Source organism: Hetaerina americana, unplaced genomic scaffold, assembly GCF_022747635.1.
Source record: "Hetaerina americana unplaced genomic scaffold, ioHetAmer1.1.p SCAF_15, whole genome shotgun sequence".
Classification (NCBI taxonomy): Eukaryota; Metazoa; Arthropoda; class Insecta; order Odonata; family Calopterygidae; genus Hetaerina; species Hetaerina americana.
This window is the reverse complement of record NW_027286625.1, coordinates 14,280,857-14,298,075: the sequence shown is the minus strand read 5'-3', so window position 1 is coordinate 14,298,075 and position 17,219 is coordinate 14,280,857. Positions and strand designations below refer to the sequence as shown.

At 33.6% G+C, this 17,219-nt stretch overlaps 1 protein-coding gene across 3 annotated transcripts in view; it reads left to right on the top strand.

Annotated features, from left to right (window-relative positions):
- LOC139686813 (sphingomyelin synthase-related protein 1-like) overlaps positions 1-17,219 on the top strand; it is a 28,540-nt gene extending 11,321 nt beyond the window's left edge. For 2 of the 3 annotated variants that reach the window (XM_071583881.1, XM_071583880.1), the window contains 3 exons: positions 530-556; positions 12,333-12,483; positions 14,616-17,219. In XM_071583881.1, the coding sequence (XP_071439982.1) occupies positions 530-556; positions 12,333-12,483; positions 14,616-15,085 (648 nt within the window). In that variant the 3' untranslated portion in view covers positions 15,086-17,219. The remainder of the gene's footprint in view (positions 1-529; positions 557-12,332; positions 12,484-14,615) is intronic. The other variant, XM_071583882.1, reaches the window with a different exon arrangement.

Genomic DNA, 17,219 nt, shown 5'->3' with positions numbered 1-17,219 from the left:
GTTCAATTATAAAGGTATTTTTTTCTATAACCTGATTCTACCTAGATGATTTTTAATTTGACACCTCTGACTTTTCACTTTTCAAGACATCATGTAAAAGGTGTACATTCCTTATGCATTCAGATGCCATGCTTGTAAGTTTATTGTGAATTAAGTATACTTTTTCAGGCAATACTTAATGGAATCTTTTCCTACTCTATAAGTAAGGAAGGAAATTTGTAATTTTCCGCTGCTTATGTTTCTTTAGAAACAACATACTTTGATCCACAGAATCATCAATGTATAGTAACGATGGAATAGTTTGTAATTTGTAAGCTATCATTCAAATGGTTAAATGAAACGATGTGGTTCTGTTGAAGCCCATTAGGTTTGTGTGGCAGTAATATGATTTTATTATTCTGGGCAGGAAGAGTTTTCTTTTGAGATGCAGAGGTCATTCTATTTTACCAGCTTCCCTTCCAGTGGGTTCCATATCCCCATTTCTCATAGATACTCTTTTCTCTCCCTCCATTCCTGCCATGGGTAACAGACGACAGTTCTTGGTAACGACAGCCAGGTGAGTCATACTTTTTGGCTCAAAATGGTCTTGTGTATGTCAATTGGAATGACTTTTCATTGGGGATATGCTGAAACTTTTGTCAAATATTGGAGTTTCCTACGTTTTTTCATGGTTTTGCATCCATTGCTGGAATATTGTTCACATATTATACTCAAGCAATTGAGTAAAAGCTTTTCCTTTGTCATGTGTTATTGTCCTTCATTTGGGAATTCCATGTTTCAATGTCATTCCTTTGTCTTGTCTGTCGTACCATTATATAAAACCTTCATAACACCTGTCCATTAATTAGCACTGCAGTATTTACAAGGTAGTATACATGAGGAAAGTAATGGAGCATAATTTCAGGCTATAAAATGTATGTAGTCCTTCCATTGAATCCTCTTGCGATGTTTACTTTGAGGGGTGCAGGGAAATGTACTGGTGATTTTATAGTTTTTCAGTTGCTTCCATTTTGTTCCATCTTGCTAGATAACAGATTAGCTGGCATTGCAGCCAGAGGTTCGCTCTCAATATAAGCAGGTCTCTTTATCCGGGAGAACCATAATTGAAGACTGCTTCTGCCTCAATAAACTTGTTATAGGCTTACCTCAGCTAGTTGTGTAGTAAAATGTTACAAAGAAAACAAAATGGTTGCAATCATACACCATGAGCAGCATGTATAGATTTTAATTTTATCCACTTGATTTTGATTTAGTGCATAGTTGTTAATGCTAGAGCATTATTAAGGTTCAGAAATTTCTCAGTAAAATTCAGCTTGAAGAAATATTGATAGAATTCCTTTGAGGGTATGGTGGGCAGCCCTCAGCTTTTTTTTGTGTGTCTGTGTTGTTTCCAGATTTTTAGCATGGTTTGTGATTAATCTTCAATTGAAATTTTATTTTTTCTCTAGAACTATGGTTGGTTAAGAGTTGAAATAAATTGTCAGGGATGCCTCTTTGCCCATATAATGTATAATATCAGTAAGGCCTCTAGAACCATTAGGGTTTCAGCCAATTAAACAGCTACATTTACCACTTAAGTAGTAGTATTTAGGGGAGGCGACTGACAGCTAAGGTCATTTGAACCATTAGGGACGGACAGGAAAGGATGAAGGGTGGAGAGAAACACGGTGTTGGCATTAGCCTACTCTTAATGAAAGGTGCCAAGGGGTCCACAGCTTAACGTCCCATCTGACGGATGGTGTACTCACTCTAAGTGCCCTCCACGAAGCAGCTCAATTAGGAATCGAGATACCGCGGAAAAATATTCAATGCCATCAGGATTTGAACATTTGGCTCTCTGGGTGGGAAGCCAGTCAACTCAAAAATTGAGCTTGCATGTGATGAAATGGCTAATGGTCCAACATATATCTCAATATGTCATTTCTTAAATCATTACTGAAATTAATTTTTCAAAGTAATTGATTGCATTTTCCATACTTGATTCACCTATGCTAAGTTCTTGTAGATCGCATCAATTACTGAAACTGACTAAAACTTTAAATTGCAATTCCATTTTGTGAAATCTCTTATAAGTGTAGATCAGCTTTGTAATTTTTTTTCATTTTCAGCATCTGCTATTCTCAAATATCTGTTTGATATGAAGATAAAAGTTACAGACTAATGAAAGATTGTGCCATCACTTTACTGTTAGTTAATGGTTCAAAAGGATTCATTTTATTGTCTGTAAAAAAATTTGATTGTGTTGGTAATGCTGTTCAGTGAGACACCCTTTTTCTATTTTTTTTATTGAACTAATCAGGGAAAAACTTGGTTTTGTTGATCTTGAAACATTTTTTTTAGCAAGGGCGATAGTTTTTTATTATGTACCATTAAATTGTGATCATTTAGCACGCAAACTTTTACAACTGTTTTGGTGATAAGTCTTGAGCAAATAAAGCTCTTTAGAGGTCATGGAAGTATAACATGAGAAAAACCAAATTTACACTTTTCCTCACATTTATTTGTAACATACAACGTGTTTCTGTTCATCGAACCATCTTCAAGTACAAGACAAGATTCAGGGGTTAAGTGGGAAGGAGACATTGAAGGGATAGAGACAGTTTTAGGGATGAAGTAAATCACTTACACCTAATCCCTCAAACTGTCTCTATCCCTTCAATGTCTCCTTCCCACTTAACCCTTCTTTATTCTTCCCTCCTTCCTACTGCCAGGACACCAGCTACCTGCCACCATCCTCTCAAATAATGGCCACAAGTGCTTATTTCCATTTCTTTAGTTTCCCAGTTTCTTTGGGTTTTCCATATTCCCCCTCTTTGTCCCGCCTACCTTACTCCTCAATATTTTCTTCCTCACCTTCCTCAAATGGGTACCTGAAGATGGTTTGATGAACAGAAACGTGTTGTACGTTACGAAAAAATCTGTGGAAAAGTGCAAATTTTGTTTTTCTCATTATGACGAACTTCCGCTACATCTCGCCTGAATCTGTTGAATATGAAGTATAATAGGCTAAAGGCAGAGAAAGGTTTTTGAACAACCCTGCATATATGCATTTAGTTCCTGAATGAAATTTTTTTCCAAAAATTCATTCTAATGGCTTTTTATAGTTTGCATTTTACTTAATTTTGGCTCGTTCTCTAGCACCTCATTCTACTTTGTCTACTCAGAGCAGCATAAAGTTATGGTAATGCATTGGTTTAGTTGTTAAGGATCTTAAGGTGGCTGAAAACAAGTCATAGAGCAGTTTTTGTATGTTATTTCCAGAATGAAGTTGACACTAGAAGCCTTGAATTTGTGCCTTAACATTTACATAACCGATTTATCTTTCCATGCTATTTACCGGAAGGTGTTGTTATGGTTGTGGGGTATGCAGGGAAACTCATTCATCACTAGAATATGCATGACTACTAATACATAATATGATTTCTTGTAACATGGGAGCCTATTGTGATGGTATATTCCAAAAGTTGAGGTCTCATTTTGGCAATGGTGGTGATGGCAAATTTTAGTGCTGATTTTTAAAATCTTTAGTTTGTATGTACTATGTCTGAGTGTTAATGTTTATTGGAGATGGTTTTGCACATGTAAGAAATTATTTGCACACCTCCTATAGCAATTTATTTTCACAAGCTATTAGCAATTAATGAGAAATAAGCTGTCGGACATTAAGAATATGGAAGTAGTGTATTTTTATTTTGCAGTTTAGGACTGTGTTCTTTTCAGATTGCTGGCTATATTATCATTACACTGTCAGAAAGTTAGATGAAGGTGTTTTTAGGTATATCTGAATATTAAAGGAGTAAAGGAGACAAAGTCCGAGCCATCAACAAGAAAATAAGGCATAGAATTAGGAAAGTAATCTGAAAAATGAAGAAAGACAAGGAACCAAAAAACATTTCAACTAGCCCTGTGGCATTATGCTTTTGTACATCTCCTTGCATATTATAATTATTATATTATTAGGTAAACTACCGGTTAAGGTAGGTTTTTGGATGGACACAGATACTAAATAAATATTTTGTGACTCCTAACAAAACACTAAATCCAGCATCCTACTCTATATCAGGTCCCTCTTCATCTCCGAGTACTTTTTTCCTCCCTTCATCCCATCCAACATCCCTATCCTATTCCTTCATATAGTATATTAAAATATATTGGTAATCCCTTCAGCCATTTTGTTGTGTAAGTTGTGATTATGAACAGATTAGTTATAAACAAAGTTAAATCTCAGTAATTGGTAGGACCATTCACATAATGGAAACTTGGGGCATTGTAACTATGGCTCTCAGAACCATAATATGTAAATCATATGTATGCATATGACTACTTTCTGATAAACTTTGTGCACTCATTCTTGTTCATCTTAGCAGTTTTCACCTAATTTAATTTTAAGTTATATTTTTTATGAATACCTTCTTTAGTTAATGTCCTTTTTAACAATTCTAAGTAAATATTTTCACTAATGAAGCTATTTTAAAACTACATCTCTTATTTGGCTCACACTTTCATCTTTTACCATGGTAAACCATTACAAGTAATGAATGTAATAATGATAGTGCTTGTTTAATGCTAAAATTAGTAAATTTTCTGCGTGTGGCTGCAAGTTAATGTTAATAGGAGAGAAGTAGAGGATGTAATGAACATACATTTATTCTTTTATCATATAGAGATTTCACTACACTGTATAGAAGACCTTAAAGATTGTATTAAAACTATGGTCACTATAATGAAACAATCTGGAATGTAACATAGATTTTTACTTCATCTAGATAGAATTCCCCAGAATTAATATCTCCAGATTTATTAAGACCCCATCATGATAACTGAGGATAAGTGTGAGTGATTCTCTGGTATTTTCTACAGTAGCATCCTTTGCCATAGTAGAAAGCTGTTACTGCGAACAAATCACTAGCCTAAATATAACTTGAAGATAGCTAAACAATGCTAATTTTCTTGCCTTGCAAAACTCCATTAATGCTTTTGAATCTAGTTTGATGTTCCTGCAGTTATCTGAATACTTCATGCAGTAGTCATAATTTTGTCGCAGTTTGTTTCTGAGCATCATATTGAATTGAAATATCATACTTGATGCACGTGTACTTAAATTTGCATTACTGGTACTATTTTATCAAATGGATTAGATGATATTAGTGACCAAATTAGGCCAGTTTTTTTCTGTTAATATTTATTATGACCAGGTTTTAATGCACTATATCATCTGCAGGTACATTGAAACCTGATGTAGTGCATTGAAAAACCTTGTTGTGATAACTTGAAGAAATTAAAAAGTTATCTTATTTGGCCTTTAATTAGCTCCAATTCCACCATATTATGTCTGAAGCTCTTCAATTCGGATTAGATGATGATCCATTGAAGTATATAAATGCTTCAAAATACTGTTCCAGTAAGTTTTTATGTGAATTTTAGCTGTCAAATCCTAATAGTGCTCTGAGTGCGATAATATCCTTATCTTCAGGCATGTTCCAATATTAATAACCTCACAATTGTAGATGGTTGTAGTTAAGGTTTTGTAATATATGTATAAGAAATCCCAAATAACCAAATGCATGAATAGAAAGAAGGAAAATTGTTGAATGAGAGAATTTTGAGGTGCATTAACTTCCTAAAGAGCTTGCTGATTTTTGCTATTGTTGAAGGACATACGGAGAATCCATGTCATCTTGTAGTTCTGCTGAGATATTATGGAGATGGAGGGCATTTTTTGAGAATCAGAAAAAAGTGCAAAGCTATAAATGGAATTTAATCCTAAAAATTGTAAGAAAATTCTATATAATGAATTCTGTTTGGATCTGACTCAGGAATGCTGACCAATTACCCTGAAGGTATTATAGCTTGAATGAGTAGTTATGCATACTCAAGTGCCGATAATATACAAGTTTGAGCTCAAGTCTCTCAAAAGATATTAACATGGTGAATTTCTGTGTACTTGTGAATTAGAAGACTGGAATTGCATAACACCTTTATCTCTTTCTCAACGGTCTTTCCTCATCAGCAGCATAGTGTGTCAGTGTGGCTCCATGGCATGGTTAGTTGTATGTTGGTTGCACAAATTAAATTTAGGTGATTACCTCACCTTGCGAATTAGTATTACTCATAGTTTATCAAGGTTAAATGTAGTGCTTTGGATGCCGCTGGATGCACATTTTTTAAAAAAAAGAAGGATATAAAGAAAACTGTACAAGCCCACCTTGATTTTCTGGGAAAATGCCATAGTAAATATCATTTGTTTGTATTGTCTTTTGTGGAGTCATGATCATTCACAATTAGTCCATTTTTTAAGTTAAGATTTTCGAAAAAGTTACGTATTTTTACCCTTCTCATAAGGTGCATCATAATGGCCAACAGGCTTTTTTATCAGATACCTATGATAAAGTGGTCAAAGATCACAATGGAAGTAGTTTGATGCTCTTAGTGAAAATAAGTATATAAATATTCTGCCCATATGTCATGCCACAATGTTGTAAAAAACATTGTACCTCTGGCCCTAAAATTTTGGATATTATGATTTTCATTTTTACCATGGGTGTATAAATAATATTTTTTAAGTTTTCCTCTACCAAAATGAATGGATATGTACATATTTTTTTGTTCCAATACCTGTAATTGACTAGTTTTTTTATGCAGAAAGAGGCCTACTCTTTTCCACATTTTCCTCATGATGAAATATATCAGAAATTAGTGTTTTACAAATTACTTATTACTAGACATACTCTGGTGGGAACTTCGTACATGAACTTTGCATCCTAGGTTAAATTTAAATTTGCTAAAATATTGAGATAATAAGTTCATTTGCACTTCATGGAAATATACACTGGTAAGTTAAAGCTTGTGTATGTTGTTTGGTAAAAACCTTTTTCCATATAAATAATGGGCTGTAGGCTATTTTGTGGAAACTATAAGCGGCTCAGGTTAGGAAATTCCAAGTGTATTTTTGAATACATCAACAGCGCTACCTGAATTTACCTTGTCTGTGTGCTTTTTATGTATACTTTTGGTTCCATGTTATTTATTCTGTTTAAAGATGAAGCTTATATCATCTAGGTGAATTGGTTTTTAAAATGTTGTTGATGCACTTTTCTCAAATCTTTCTTCTCTGCATGTGGTATTTATACACAGTTGGATTTGAATATTTCCAGCAATTTATATTGTACTAGTTGTGTAAAGGTTTTTAGTGGTGGTAGGTGACTTTTTGGGTGACTGATTTGAAGGAATGCTATCATTTGATAAAAATAACTCTTCTCTCAATTCAAATAAATTACTTACTGACTAGTATTAGTAATAGTATTAGAAAAAAACTGAATTTTTAAGTAGTTATAATGTTTGTCCTATCATTATATTTGTTGGAAGAAGAACTAAAAAGATGCTGACTATTTTTCAGTGTGAGAAATATTCATTTGCTGCAATGGCATTATCATCACATTTCTGTGGTTATAATATTTGAGGATTGCTTATGGTGAAGTTTTTATGGGTGTCTATGAATATTTTTAGTGTGAAACTCATTGACAGAATCTTCAGTATCTATCATACTGTTGATTAGATATGATACCCTGACTCATAGTTTTTATTTTGTATGTTCTCTACAATTTTGGTAAATTTCTAATGTGTTAACAGCAGAGACTGATTTTTTCTCAAAAGAAGGTCTTTACAGTTACTCTAAAGTGAATATTAATGTAAAAGGTAAAATTCTAATTAATTTAGCATGCTCCTTTCATTCCAATTTTATAGTTTCGATTTTTATCATATATGCTGTAGATCATTTCATGGCGTGGGAAACTGATGTGCTACAAATTGCTTAAAAATAATAATCGAAGGGAAAATTTTGTTAGAAATGTGCAATTTTGTTATTGTATTTACTGAAAGCTTGCATTACCACCAATTGTTCTTGCATTGTTCTATTTTCACGATAAAATCAAAGTATGATTACAGGATTATCATGAGGTTGGTGGCCATGGTATTAATTGAGTTTTAGTCACACCTTGTGTTTGAATGTGGCATAAATTGCTGGTCTATCTACTTGCTCCCATTATGAGTCTCCATGTTAGCACATGGTTCACTAGGGATCATGAAAAAGGCTGAAGATGATGAGTATAGGTGTAGGTTACTGTTTCATTTTATCAAATAATTGGTAGAATAATTGAAATCAAATAGTACTGTCCCCTTAATTATTTAGATTACAATGCACGTTTCAAAACTTTGGCTTATTCTTCATCTATGTGACTAGGAATTTTCTAGGTGCTGGAATGTATTTTGTATTTCATCAAATTAAAATAGTACAATATTTATTCAATCATTTTATAATCTCTATCCACCTTATTTCTCCTAACATGGTTGAATTAAAGGCAGTGGCATTGACTTATAAATGTAATTATGGATATTGAAGAAAGTGTGAAGTATGTATGTTGTGCTTTTTGTTTGGTGTGAATGTTTCTTTTATTGTCATTTATGATGACTTAAGAAATGAAATGTTTTAAAAAGTGTGTAATTATCCTAATGGTAAGTTTCTTGATTTGATGGCACATTTCATTGTAGTCCTTAATGCATTTGTAACTAATACATGTTTGCATGTAATTAGATATTGGGATCAGATGTCCATAGGTTCTTGGCATGCATTTTTCTCTGAGCACATTTTTTGGGTGATGTGACATTTTTACCATTTAATTCTCTGTGTGCTGATATGCTTCTGTAGCTGTAAACCAATCCGTGATCTTTGTTATATTTATGAAACATGCTGCCTGTTGCTAGCATCTGTCACTTGACAGAAATAAATGCTGTGGGCTTCAAATACTTGATGAGAAGTCCAGTGAGTTATTTTTTTAATAGCATATATTATTGGATTATTGCTTTTGGATAATTGCAACTGTTTTCACTTGGAATTGGTATGGTAAATATACATGTATCTGATGCATTATGGTGGTTTCAGTGACTTGACTACTTATTTATTACAAAAGATAGTTATAAATAATTTATGAATTTCCATTCAGGGTGTCCAGAGATACAAAAATAGGATAACTTAGAATTTTTGGCATAATTTTGAATATTTTTTTTTATCATTTCAAAGACATTTTTGATGGAAAATGTATTCTAATATCCTGAGCTTACATTATATTTTGTGAAATTTTTAGAAAAAGGACTTAAATTTCATTTTTTATTTTTTTTCATGAAAAGAAGAAAGCATGCAATTAATTTACTTTTCATAATAAGTTATGACATAATTAATGTATCCGTTAGTATTTTTCTATTCATAAAAATTGTATATGCCAGCTTTCTTTAATACACATTTGAACTAAAGGCGAAATGTATGACAAACAGGATTTTCAATTTCTCATAATAATGTACATAATTAAGTTGTATAATTATGATAAGGTCACTATATACATTGGGAAGAAGAAATACTCTGTGTGTGATGACTAACAAGAAAAAATTCCAGTTGTCCCTGGAAGTAAATATTTGATAGTGATGGAGAGTAAAATGAAGTAGTAGGCTAGGAGAGTAATGGGATTGAGTTAGTGGACTATAGTTTAGGAACATTAAATGGCTGCAGAATGCAATTTGACTTTTGTCGGAGAAGTAGTTTAAGCGAAGCAAACACGGGGTTTAAACTCTAAAGAAGATAAAGTAACATGCAGAAAAGGTTTGGAGATTCAGTGAGAGATATCAGTTTGAATTTATTGCAATTAGGCTGAATTAGTGGATGATTAAATGTGAATGCAGATTATAGTTTTGTACTGATGTGTGTCACATTCAATGAAGAGGGTAAAATGGAGAAGACAGAAGAGGAAATGGAGTGTAGAAGCATTAGTCAGGATGAAAAGAAAGGAGTACCAGTAGGCAATGGAAAAATATGAGTAATGAGATGTACATTAGAACGAAGATGTAAATCTCATAAAAGGGAGACATAAATATGCCAAAAACCTTAAAGAACAGTTAATAGGTCAATTACTAGGAAACTATGGATTCTGGATGAGATGATTGGGAAGGAAAATAAGAGAAGGAAGTGAAAGATTGTAATACAGAATCAAATTGAAGGAAGTATGAAGAGGTAAATAGTGAACTGAGGTAGGAACCTAATTGGGTAAAAGAAGCATGGTGGAAGGTGCAGTATGAGGCTATGGAGAGTTAATGAACAAAGGGTGAAGGGTGCACTAATATCTCAAATCCCACTGCCGATCAAGATGCCCTGCATCCAAAGGAGGTAGGAAGGAATAATGCAGAGTATTTTGATTGGTAGTGGGATGCTGAAGAATGTAATAGAAGGGAGAATATTGGGCTAGCAAGGAAGGGGCAGGAATAGAATAGGGATGTTGGATGGAATGACTGGAGGAAGTAAGTATACAGAGATGAAGAGGGGCTTGTTGTAGAGTAGGATGTTGGGTTGTGTTTTGTTAGGAGAGACAAAAGAATTATTTGGTAGGGTGTGTCCATCCAAAACCAACCTTAACCGGTAGATTACCTGTAATAATAGCATTATGTGGGAGAAATGTTCCACAAATTTTAGCTACGATGAAGGGAAACTCGACTACGAAATTCTATGCATGGTAAAGGAAGAGGGACAGCTGTTGGGAGATTTGAAATAGAACAGGTGGGTTTTAATTGTGACAGGCATTTGGATTCTGAAAGAGATTGTCAAAGGGAGAATACTGGGATTGCAAGGTAGGGGTAGGAAAATAAGTGACATTTTGGATGGAATTGGGAGAGGTACAAAGCAAGCAAAGCTAAAAAATTACTTATTGTAATATGGAGTTTAAGGATATTATGTCGGTTGGGGCTAATGGGTACCATAGTGTATAACGCTAGAGTCCATCAAAAACCTACCATAAGTGGGTAGACTACCACTTTTGGTCTCTATCCCCATAAAAGGAATGAAGCCAATGCAGTTTTGATTCATAGGACAATGAGTTTAATTTCATGCATGGCAAAGGTATGTGAAGTTTCATCAATTGATAATTTGAGAAGGCTTGCTGTTATCTAGGTAGAGATCAATTTGGGTTTAGGAATGGGTGATAAATGCTGTGGTGCTCTAATATTAATGGAAACTATTAAAATGTAGAACAAATAGGGTGCAGAGCTTCTTGGATTTTGAGAAGGATTTCAGTAGATTTAAGTGAAATAAATTAATTATATTATGAAAGAATATTCAAATAAGCTAAATGGTTTGGATATCATGTATAAAATATACAAACATATCCAAAACTCCTCATGAAGCATATCATACTGTTCAAGTATGGGTCTTGGGTAAAGAAAGAGGATGAGTAGAGGGATGGGAAGACCTTGATGGTTGAAGGTGGTTACTAAAGTCAGATAGATACATATTTATAGATGTTAAAAAGTCTGTTGGTCACCCGAGGAACTGCTGAGACATTGGTGCAGATATTGCCAAGTGGATTGCAAAAACATTTTGAAGGGTATGAGTTGCGAATAAATCATAATGAAGTTGAGCTTCTGATGAGGTAGCATGACTTACCAAGGCATTCAGAAAGAGGGCATCGTCTCCTCTGAGTGAGGATAAATATATAAGTGGAACATATGGGATTGATTGTGTCAGTTACTTGATTTTGAGTTATGGCTATAAACAAGAATTAAGAAGTACAGTGACTAGAGAGGTAGACGCATGAAAAGTGTGCAACTGAGTAAGGATAGAGGAGTGATTGGGAAATTCAGTGCAGATAGACATAGTGGATGGATAAAACATTGCAAGTCGCAGAATGTCTTTCATTAAAAGAATAAATATTGAGTATTAGTGATGAGGAAAATAAGAATAACCATTTTAAATACAATGGAACCCATGGGAAGCTGAAAAAGACGTGTGGAGACGGCACGTTTTAAAAAATATGTAGTGGAATGTTGAAAGGACCATTCCAGTCCTTTTTCATGATATAAAATCTACATGTATTAAAAATATTTTGAAGACTCATTCTATATGTTTTTATATCAGAAAACAGCTTTAAGTTAATTATGATATCTAAGCACATTCGGGTTTGCAGTGTATATATTTTATTCACTTTAGAGCCACTTTACAAGTTCACTAATTAACTCTGGACACCCTTTTTTCCCAAAGAAAGGGCAATAATATTCTTGGTTGAAATAAACTCTTTTGGCATTTTCATTGCTAATATAATAAGTACCATTTTAATGGGCTCTGAGATAAAGAGTTGCCACATGATTAATTTGTTGCTCTTCTTAAATGATGTATTGTAATAAAATTGTTTCTTCTTAAAGTGCCTACCATTTTTAGACTAAAATATATAATGCGTGTATAGTTTCATAAGCAGATATTTTGATAGGTTTTAGAAGTAATTAATATCATTATGTTACAGCCTTATGGTGATATATGGGCCAAGGCACAACAAGCATACCTGATATGGAAGGGAGCTGGCATGTCCATCCAGGGAGTAAGAACTTGCGGTGACTATATGTTCAGTGGTCACACTGTGGCACTCACAATGCTGAATTTCTTCATTACAGAATGTACGTAACTATGCTACTGGTTGGTGCATAAGATTTAATTAATTATTTATTTGGTAATTGTAGTCTCCTAACTTTTCTTTGTTCTCTATACTACTTACCTCCTTGTACTCTTCTTTGGCATCCAAGGATAGAAAAAATTTATGCTTTAAAATAGCTAGTGACGGAGTTAATGCCTTGATGGGTATAAACATAAAAGTTTCAGGTTTAACTTTGTGGAATTCCTTCATGATGAGGGTAAAAAAGAAACTTAACACTTCCATAATAAAGATTTAATATTTCACGACCATGGTTTCGATGCTGCGCATCGTACTTACCCCCTCTCCCTTACTCCCCTCTTGGAGCCAGACAATACGAGTTGAAAAATTTTGATGTATGTTACCTGATGATGATGCGCAGCATCGAAACCATGGTTGTGAAATATTAAATCTTTAATGTGGAAGTGTAAAGTGTCTTTTTTACCATTATCTTGATAGGTATACCCAAGATTTCAATTTGCAGATAGTTAAATTCCACCTGCTAAGAATGAGCTTATTCTCATTCACTAGCTAATTAGGAAGTGATCACCATACACTCTAAAAGCATTGAAATATCTTTAAATGGAACAAATTTTTGTAAGAGCTTATTGAACATTGTGCCAAGTTTACCAATATTTAATGTTAATCGGTAAAACATTTTGGAAATATATGAAAACTTACCCTACCAAGAAAAGACTCATCAAAACTTTGATATGGAGTGTAGTTATGTATGCTGCGGAAGCATGGTCACTGAAGTAAGATGATAGAAGTAGATTGGAGGCTTTTGAAATGTGGGCGTAGAGAAGGATGGAGAAAGTGAAATGGACTGAAAGGAAAGTGCTAGGTATGGTGGGAAAGGGGAGAGGATTTTTGGGAGAAATCATAAGGAGGCAGGAAAAATGGATGAAAGGCGATCAATACGATCAGCCGTGGGATGTGAAAGACTGATAGAGATGAGAATGTTTTGGCAACCAAAGAAGTGGTAGGAATAGGATAGGGATGTTGGACTGGATGAAGGAAGGAAAGAAGTATCTGGAGATGAAGAGGGACTTGTTGTAGAGTAGAATGTTGGGTTGTGTTTTGTTTTGAGAAACAAAATATTCGTTTTATAGTTGTGTCCATTGAAAAACTGCCTTAACCAGTAGGTTACCCAATAAAGAAAACTTATTCACTCAGTTAACCATATTTTTTTTGATAAATGGGTAAATTTTTGGCACTGTAATGGTACCGATTAACAATTATGCAAATGTGAATGAACTGACTACCGACTTCATGTATACCTACATGTCTCAGGTGTCAATTTGCTGAATACGGTCATTTTTTAATGATAATATTTTGTATAGCCCTAAAAATATTGTTTACCAATCCTTTTCAGCACTTAACACGGGCATTGTCAAGGTCGATGACAGTGTATGGAAGCCTAAGTCGATAAGTTACTTTTGGAATAGCTTCATTACTAATGATTTATCTTTGGAATGTGCCTCAGTTTTTTAATTAGCATTTTTATTGCTATTAATTTTTTTTATGATGCCCAATTGAAAATACGTGCAAATGTTGATTTTGGTTGGCCATAAATATCAAAATAATATGGAATTCTGTATTATTTTAAGCCATACTTTGGTAAATAGGAATGTATTTTTATTTTTTTTACCCTGCTTATAACATAGATACATCTATTTATACTGGGCACTTATTTATCATGTATAAGTATCTAGGCTAGTATATAATCAAACATTTTTTTGGAGAAATGGCAACTAGTAATTATCCAACTTTCCCTCTGCATCTGTGCTATGTAATTGCAACTTTGATACTGTTAGTAAATGTCATTATATTTTTACTTTGTTCACAAAGTTTTCATTTAAGAAAAAGTTGTTGACATTGTTCGAAATATCATATTCATTGTTAGATCTGAAATGCCCAAATTTGTTCACTATGGTCTCATATTACTTAATTGAGATCTAATTGAATCAGACCATGAAAGTTTCTGTGGCTGAAGAGTCGGCTGTCTGTATTGATGTTCTTGCATTTTTGTGTTAGCCCTCCTCTGAAGAGCTAACTGCAGCTTTTCAAAATGATTTTCTTCTAACTGTTTGATGTTTCCATGTTGTTTAATTACAGATACTCCCCGCCACCTCTACTTCATACACACCTTCACCTGGCTATTAAATATGTTTGGAATTTTCTTCATCCTTTCGGCCCATGAACACTACTCAATCGATGTGTTTGTGGCCTTCTACATAACATCACGCCTCTTCTTGTATTATCACACTCTAGCCAGTCATCATCGATCCCTAATGAGGAGGGACACTGGACGCACCCGAATATGGTTTCCCCTTCTTGCATTTTTTGAGGCGTCAGTTGATGGCACTGTTCCCAATGAGTATGAGTGGCCAACCCTTTCATCACTGTTGCCTGGTTTACCTATCAGTGCTATCAAGAAGAAGATGATGTTGCTCCTCGCACAATATATGGCCTGGAAGAATCCAGAGCATTCTTCTTTACCCTGCCCAACAAAACAATCAACTACTCAAACAAATGTGCCAAGATCAAGTCAAGGGACAGTAATAAAAGAAGAAAAAATAAGCTAATAGTAACTATTTATATAGGCTCTTCATTCCATGTGCACCTGAATTTTTTTAACAGTACATTCCAATTAATTTTGCCAAAAAATGACTTGAATAGAACTATGCACTGATAATACCATTTGCGATATAAATTTTGCACCTAAACTCATGGTTTTTATAGGTCTTACTAAAAGTATTGCATGTTCTTCTATTTTGGTATGTAAAGTACTTTTGAAGTCTTTTTTCAACAAATAGGCTCATTTAAGTGCTGTTGGGAGTTGGAAGTATAAAGTTGAAGTTCAATACCCATTACGATTGTTTCTTAGTGAAATTTTACTTTATGTGTTAGTCTTACATCATTTTCATTGAACTCAATAACAATGTTGGTGAAATGCACAAATACAAGCGATTCATTTCAATGAGAAATCAAAGTTATTTTCGGGAATGTACTAGAATTTCTGTATCATATCATTATGATTCTTGACTGATGTATAATAGTCATTTTTCTGCCTTGTCAACAAAATGTTCTCTCAAGAGCCTCTCATTTTGTACGGTTTCAGACTTGGATAATAAGCCTTCTTCTGATGTGTCTTTTTGCTCAACTACTGTTTGCCAAAAATGTATATTGATGTTTAGGATATTGTTAATTTATTCATGGATGAATAATTCTTCAGTTCTGTGTTGCATCTTACAAAAGTACATCTTTTAATGGTAGGAGTTACGGCAACATGTTGGTTAGTTAAACGGTATTATCCTAGAAATGTTTTTATAGGAATAGTGATGCATAATGGTTGCTTTGCAATTGTAGTGTATTACTATGCATGGGAGATTTTCTAAATATTTAAATTAGAAACACTCGAATCTAAACAAAGAGTTTCGCTCCAATGTAAAATCATAAATATTTCCACCATTGCATGATATTTAATTTCCCAAAATGTGCTGCTGTGCCACCTTCCATTTTAGATATATTACCTTTGAGAATGTCTCTATTTACAAGAATGAAAGGTAATATTGTGTCTACCAGCTGTATCTCCCTATTTGCGGTTTTATGGGGCCAAATATGATGTAGTGGTCTTTCATTTTCCCCTATGTCATGTGATTCATTATTACTTATGGGAGAGGAGGAAAAAATTTTCCCTCGCCAATGCTGTGTTGCTAAATTAGCATAACGTAAGTGATGAAATGCAGAATTGAAGTGCATAAATCAAAGTACATATAATATTAATCGAGGAATGATATTTATTGATGGTGTATTTTTTAAGCTGTTATTCAGGATTTTTTAAAATTCCTGAATTATCACACTTTTATGGCTATACATAGAGTTGGATTATTTATAGCATTGTTTTATTCCATCTATCTATCCCCTCCTGTACAGCTATGTATTTTTATATTGATGTACTGAGTCATTTTGAGAATATTTTTGAATTTGTTACATAAACTAATGAGGCTTTAGTGGTGACTTTTATAAAGCTTGTAGTTCAAAAAGAATAATGCTTCATTTGAGTAGCCTTTAAAGATTCGTGGTAAAATCTCCAGAACCTTGACAGTCGTAAAATTCAATTGGATAATTAGCTGCTAGTGGTGGTAGACAATAATTCTTTAAAGGAATTATTTATCTATTTCTCTCTTGCAGACTTTTGAAAGTACACTTAGCAACATTTATTTAGTGCATTTGAAATTTAATGCATTTCTCATAGAATACAGAACTGGTGTTTGAATATTTCTTTGAAATTTTTAATTGATAAAAAAATATTTCTACTAATAATAACTTGACTTTGACTGAAGGTAGTTAAAGCTGTGGAATCCACAGTTTTGGTGGCAAACTAATGATTTCTGTTATGTAAAAACAAACTGGGGTAAGAAAAAGGTAAATAATAATTGTTTTTATGTACACTTGTTGGTCTTCCTGTAAATAATGCCATTTTGTTTGTTGAAAAGCTTGTGGAAAATCTTATGATCATTTATTAAACATATGACTATTTTGAAAGTGGCATTTTTGTCATTGCTTGTTGCATTATGTTTGTTAATTGTTGTATCTTCCAGTTGACCTGAGTGGATTGCCTTATGAGTACATACTTACCTACGTACTTATATTTATTATATATACATGCATGTTTAGGCTCTTCAAAGTTGTTGAACAAAATGTCAACAGACTAGT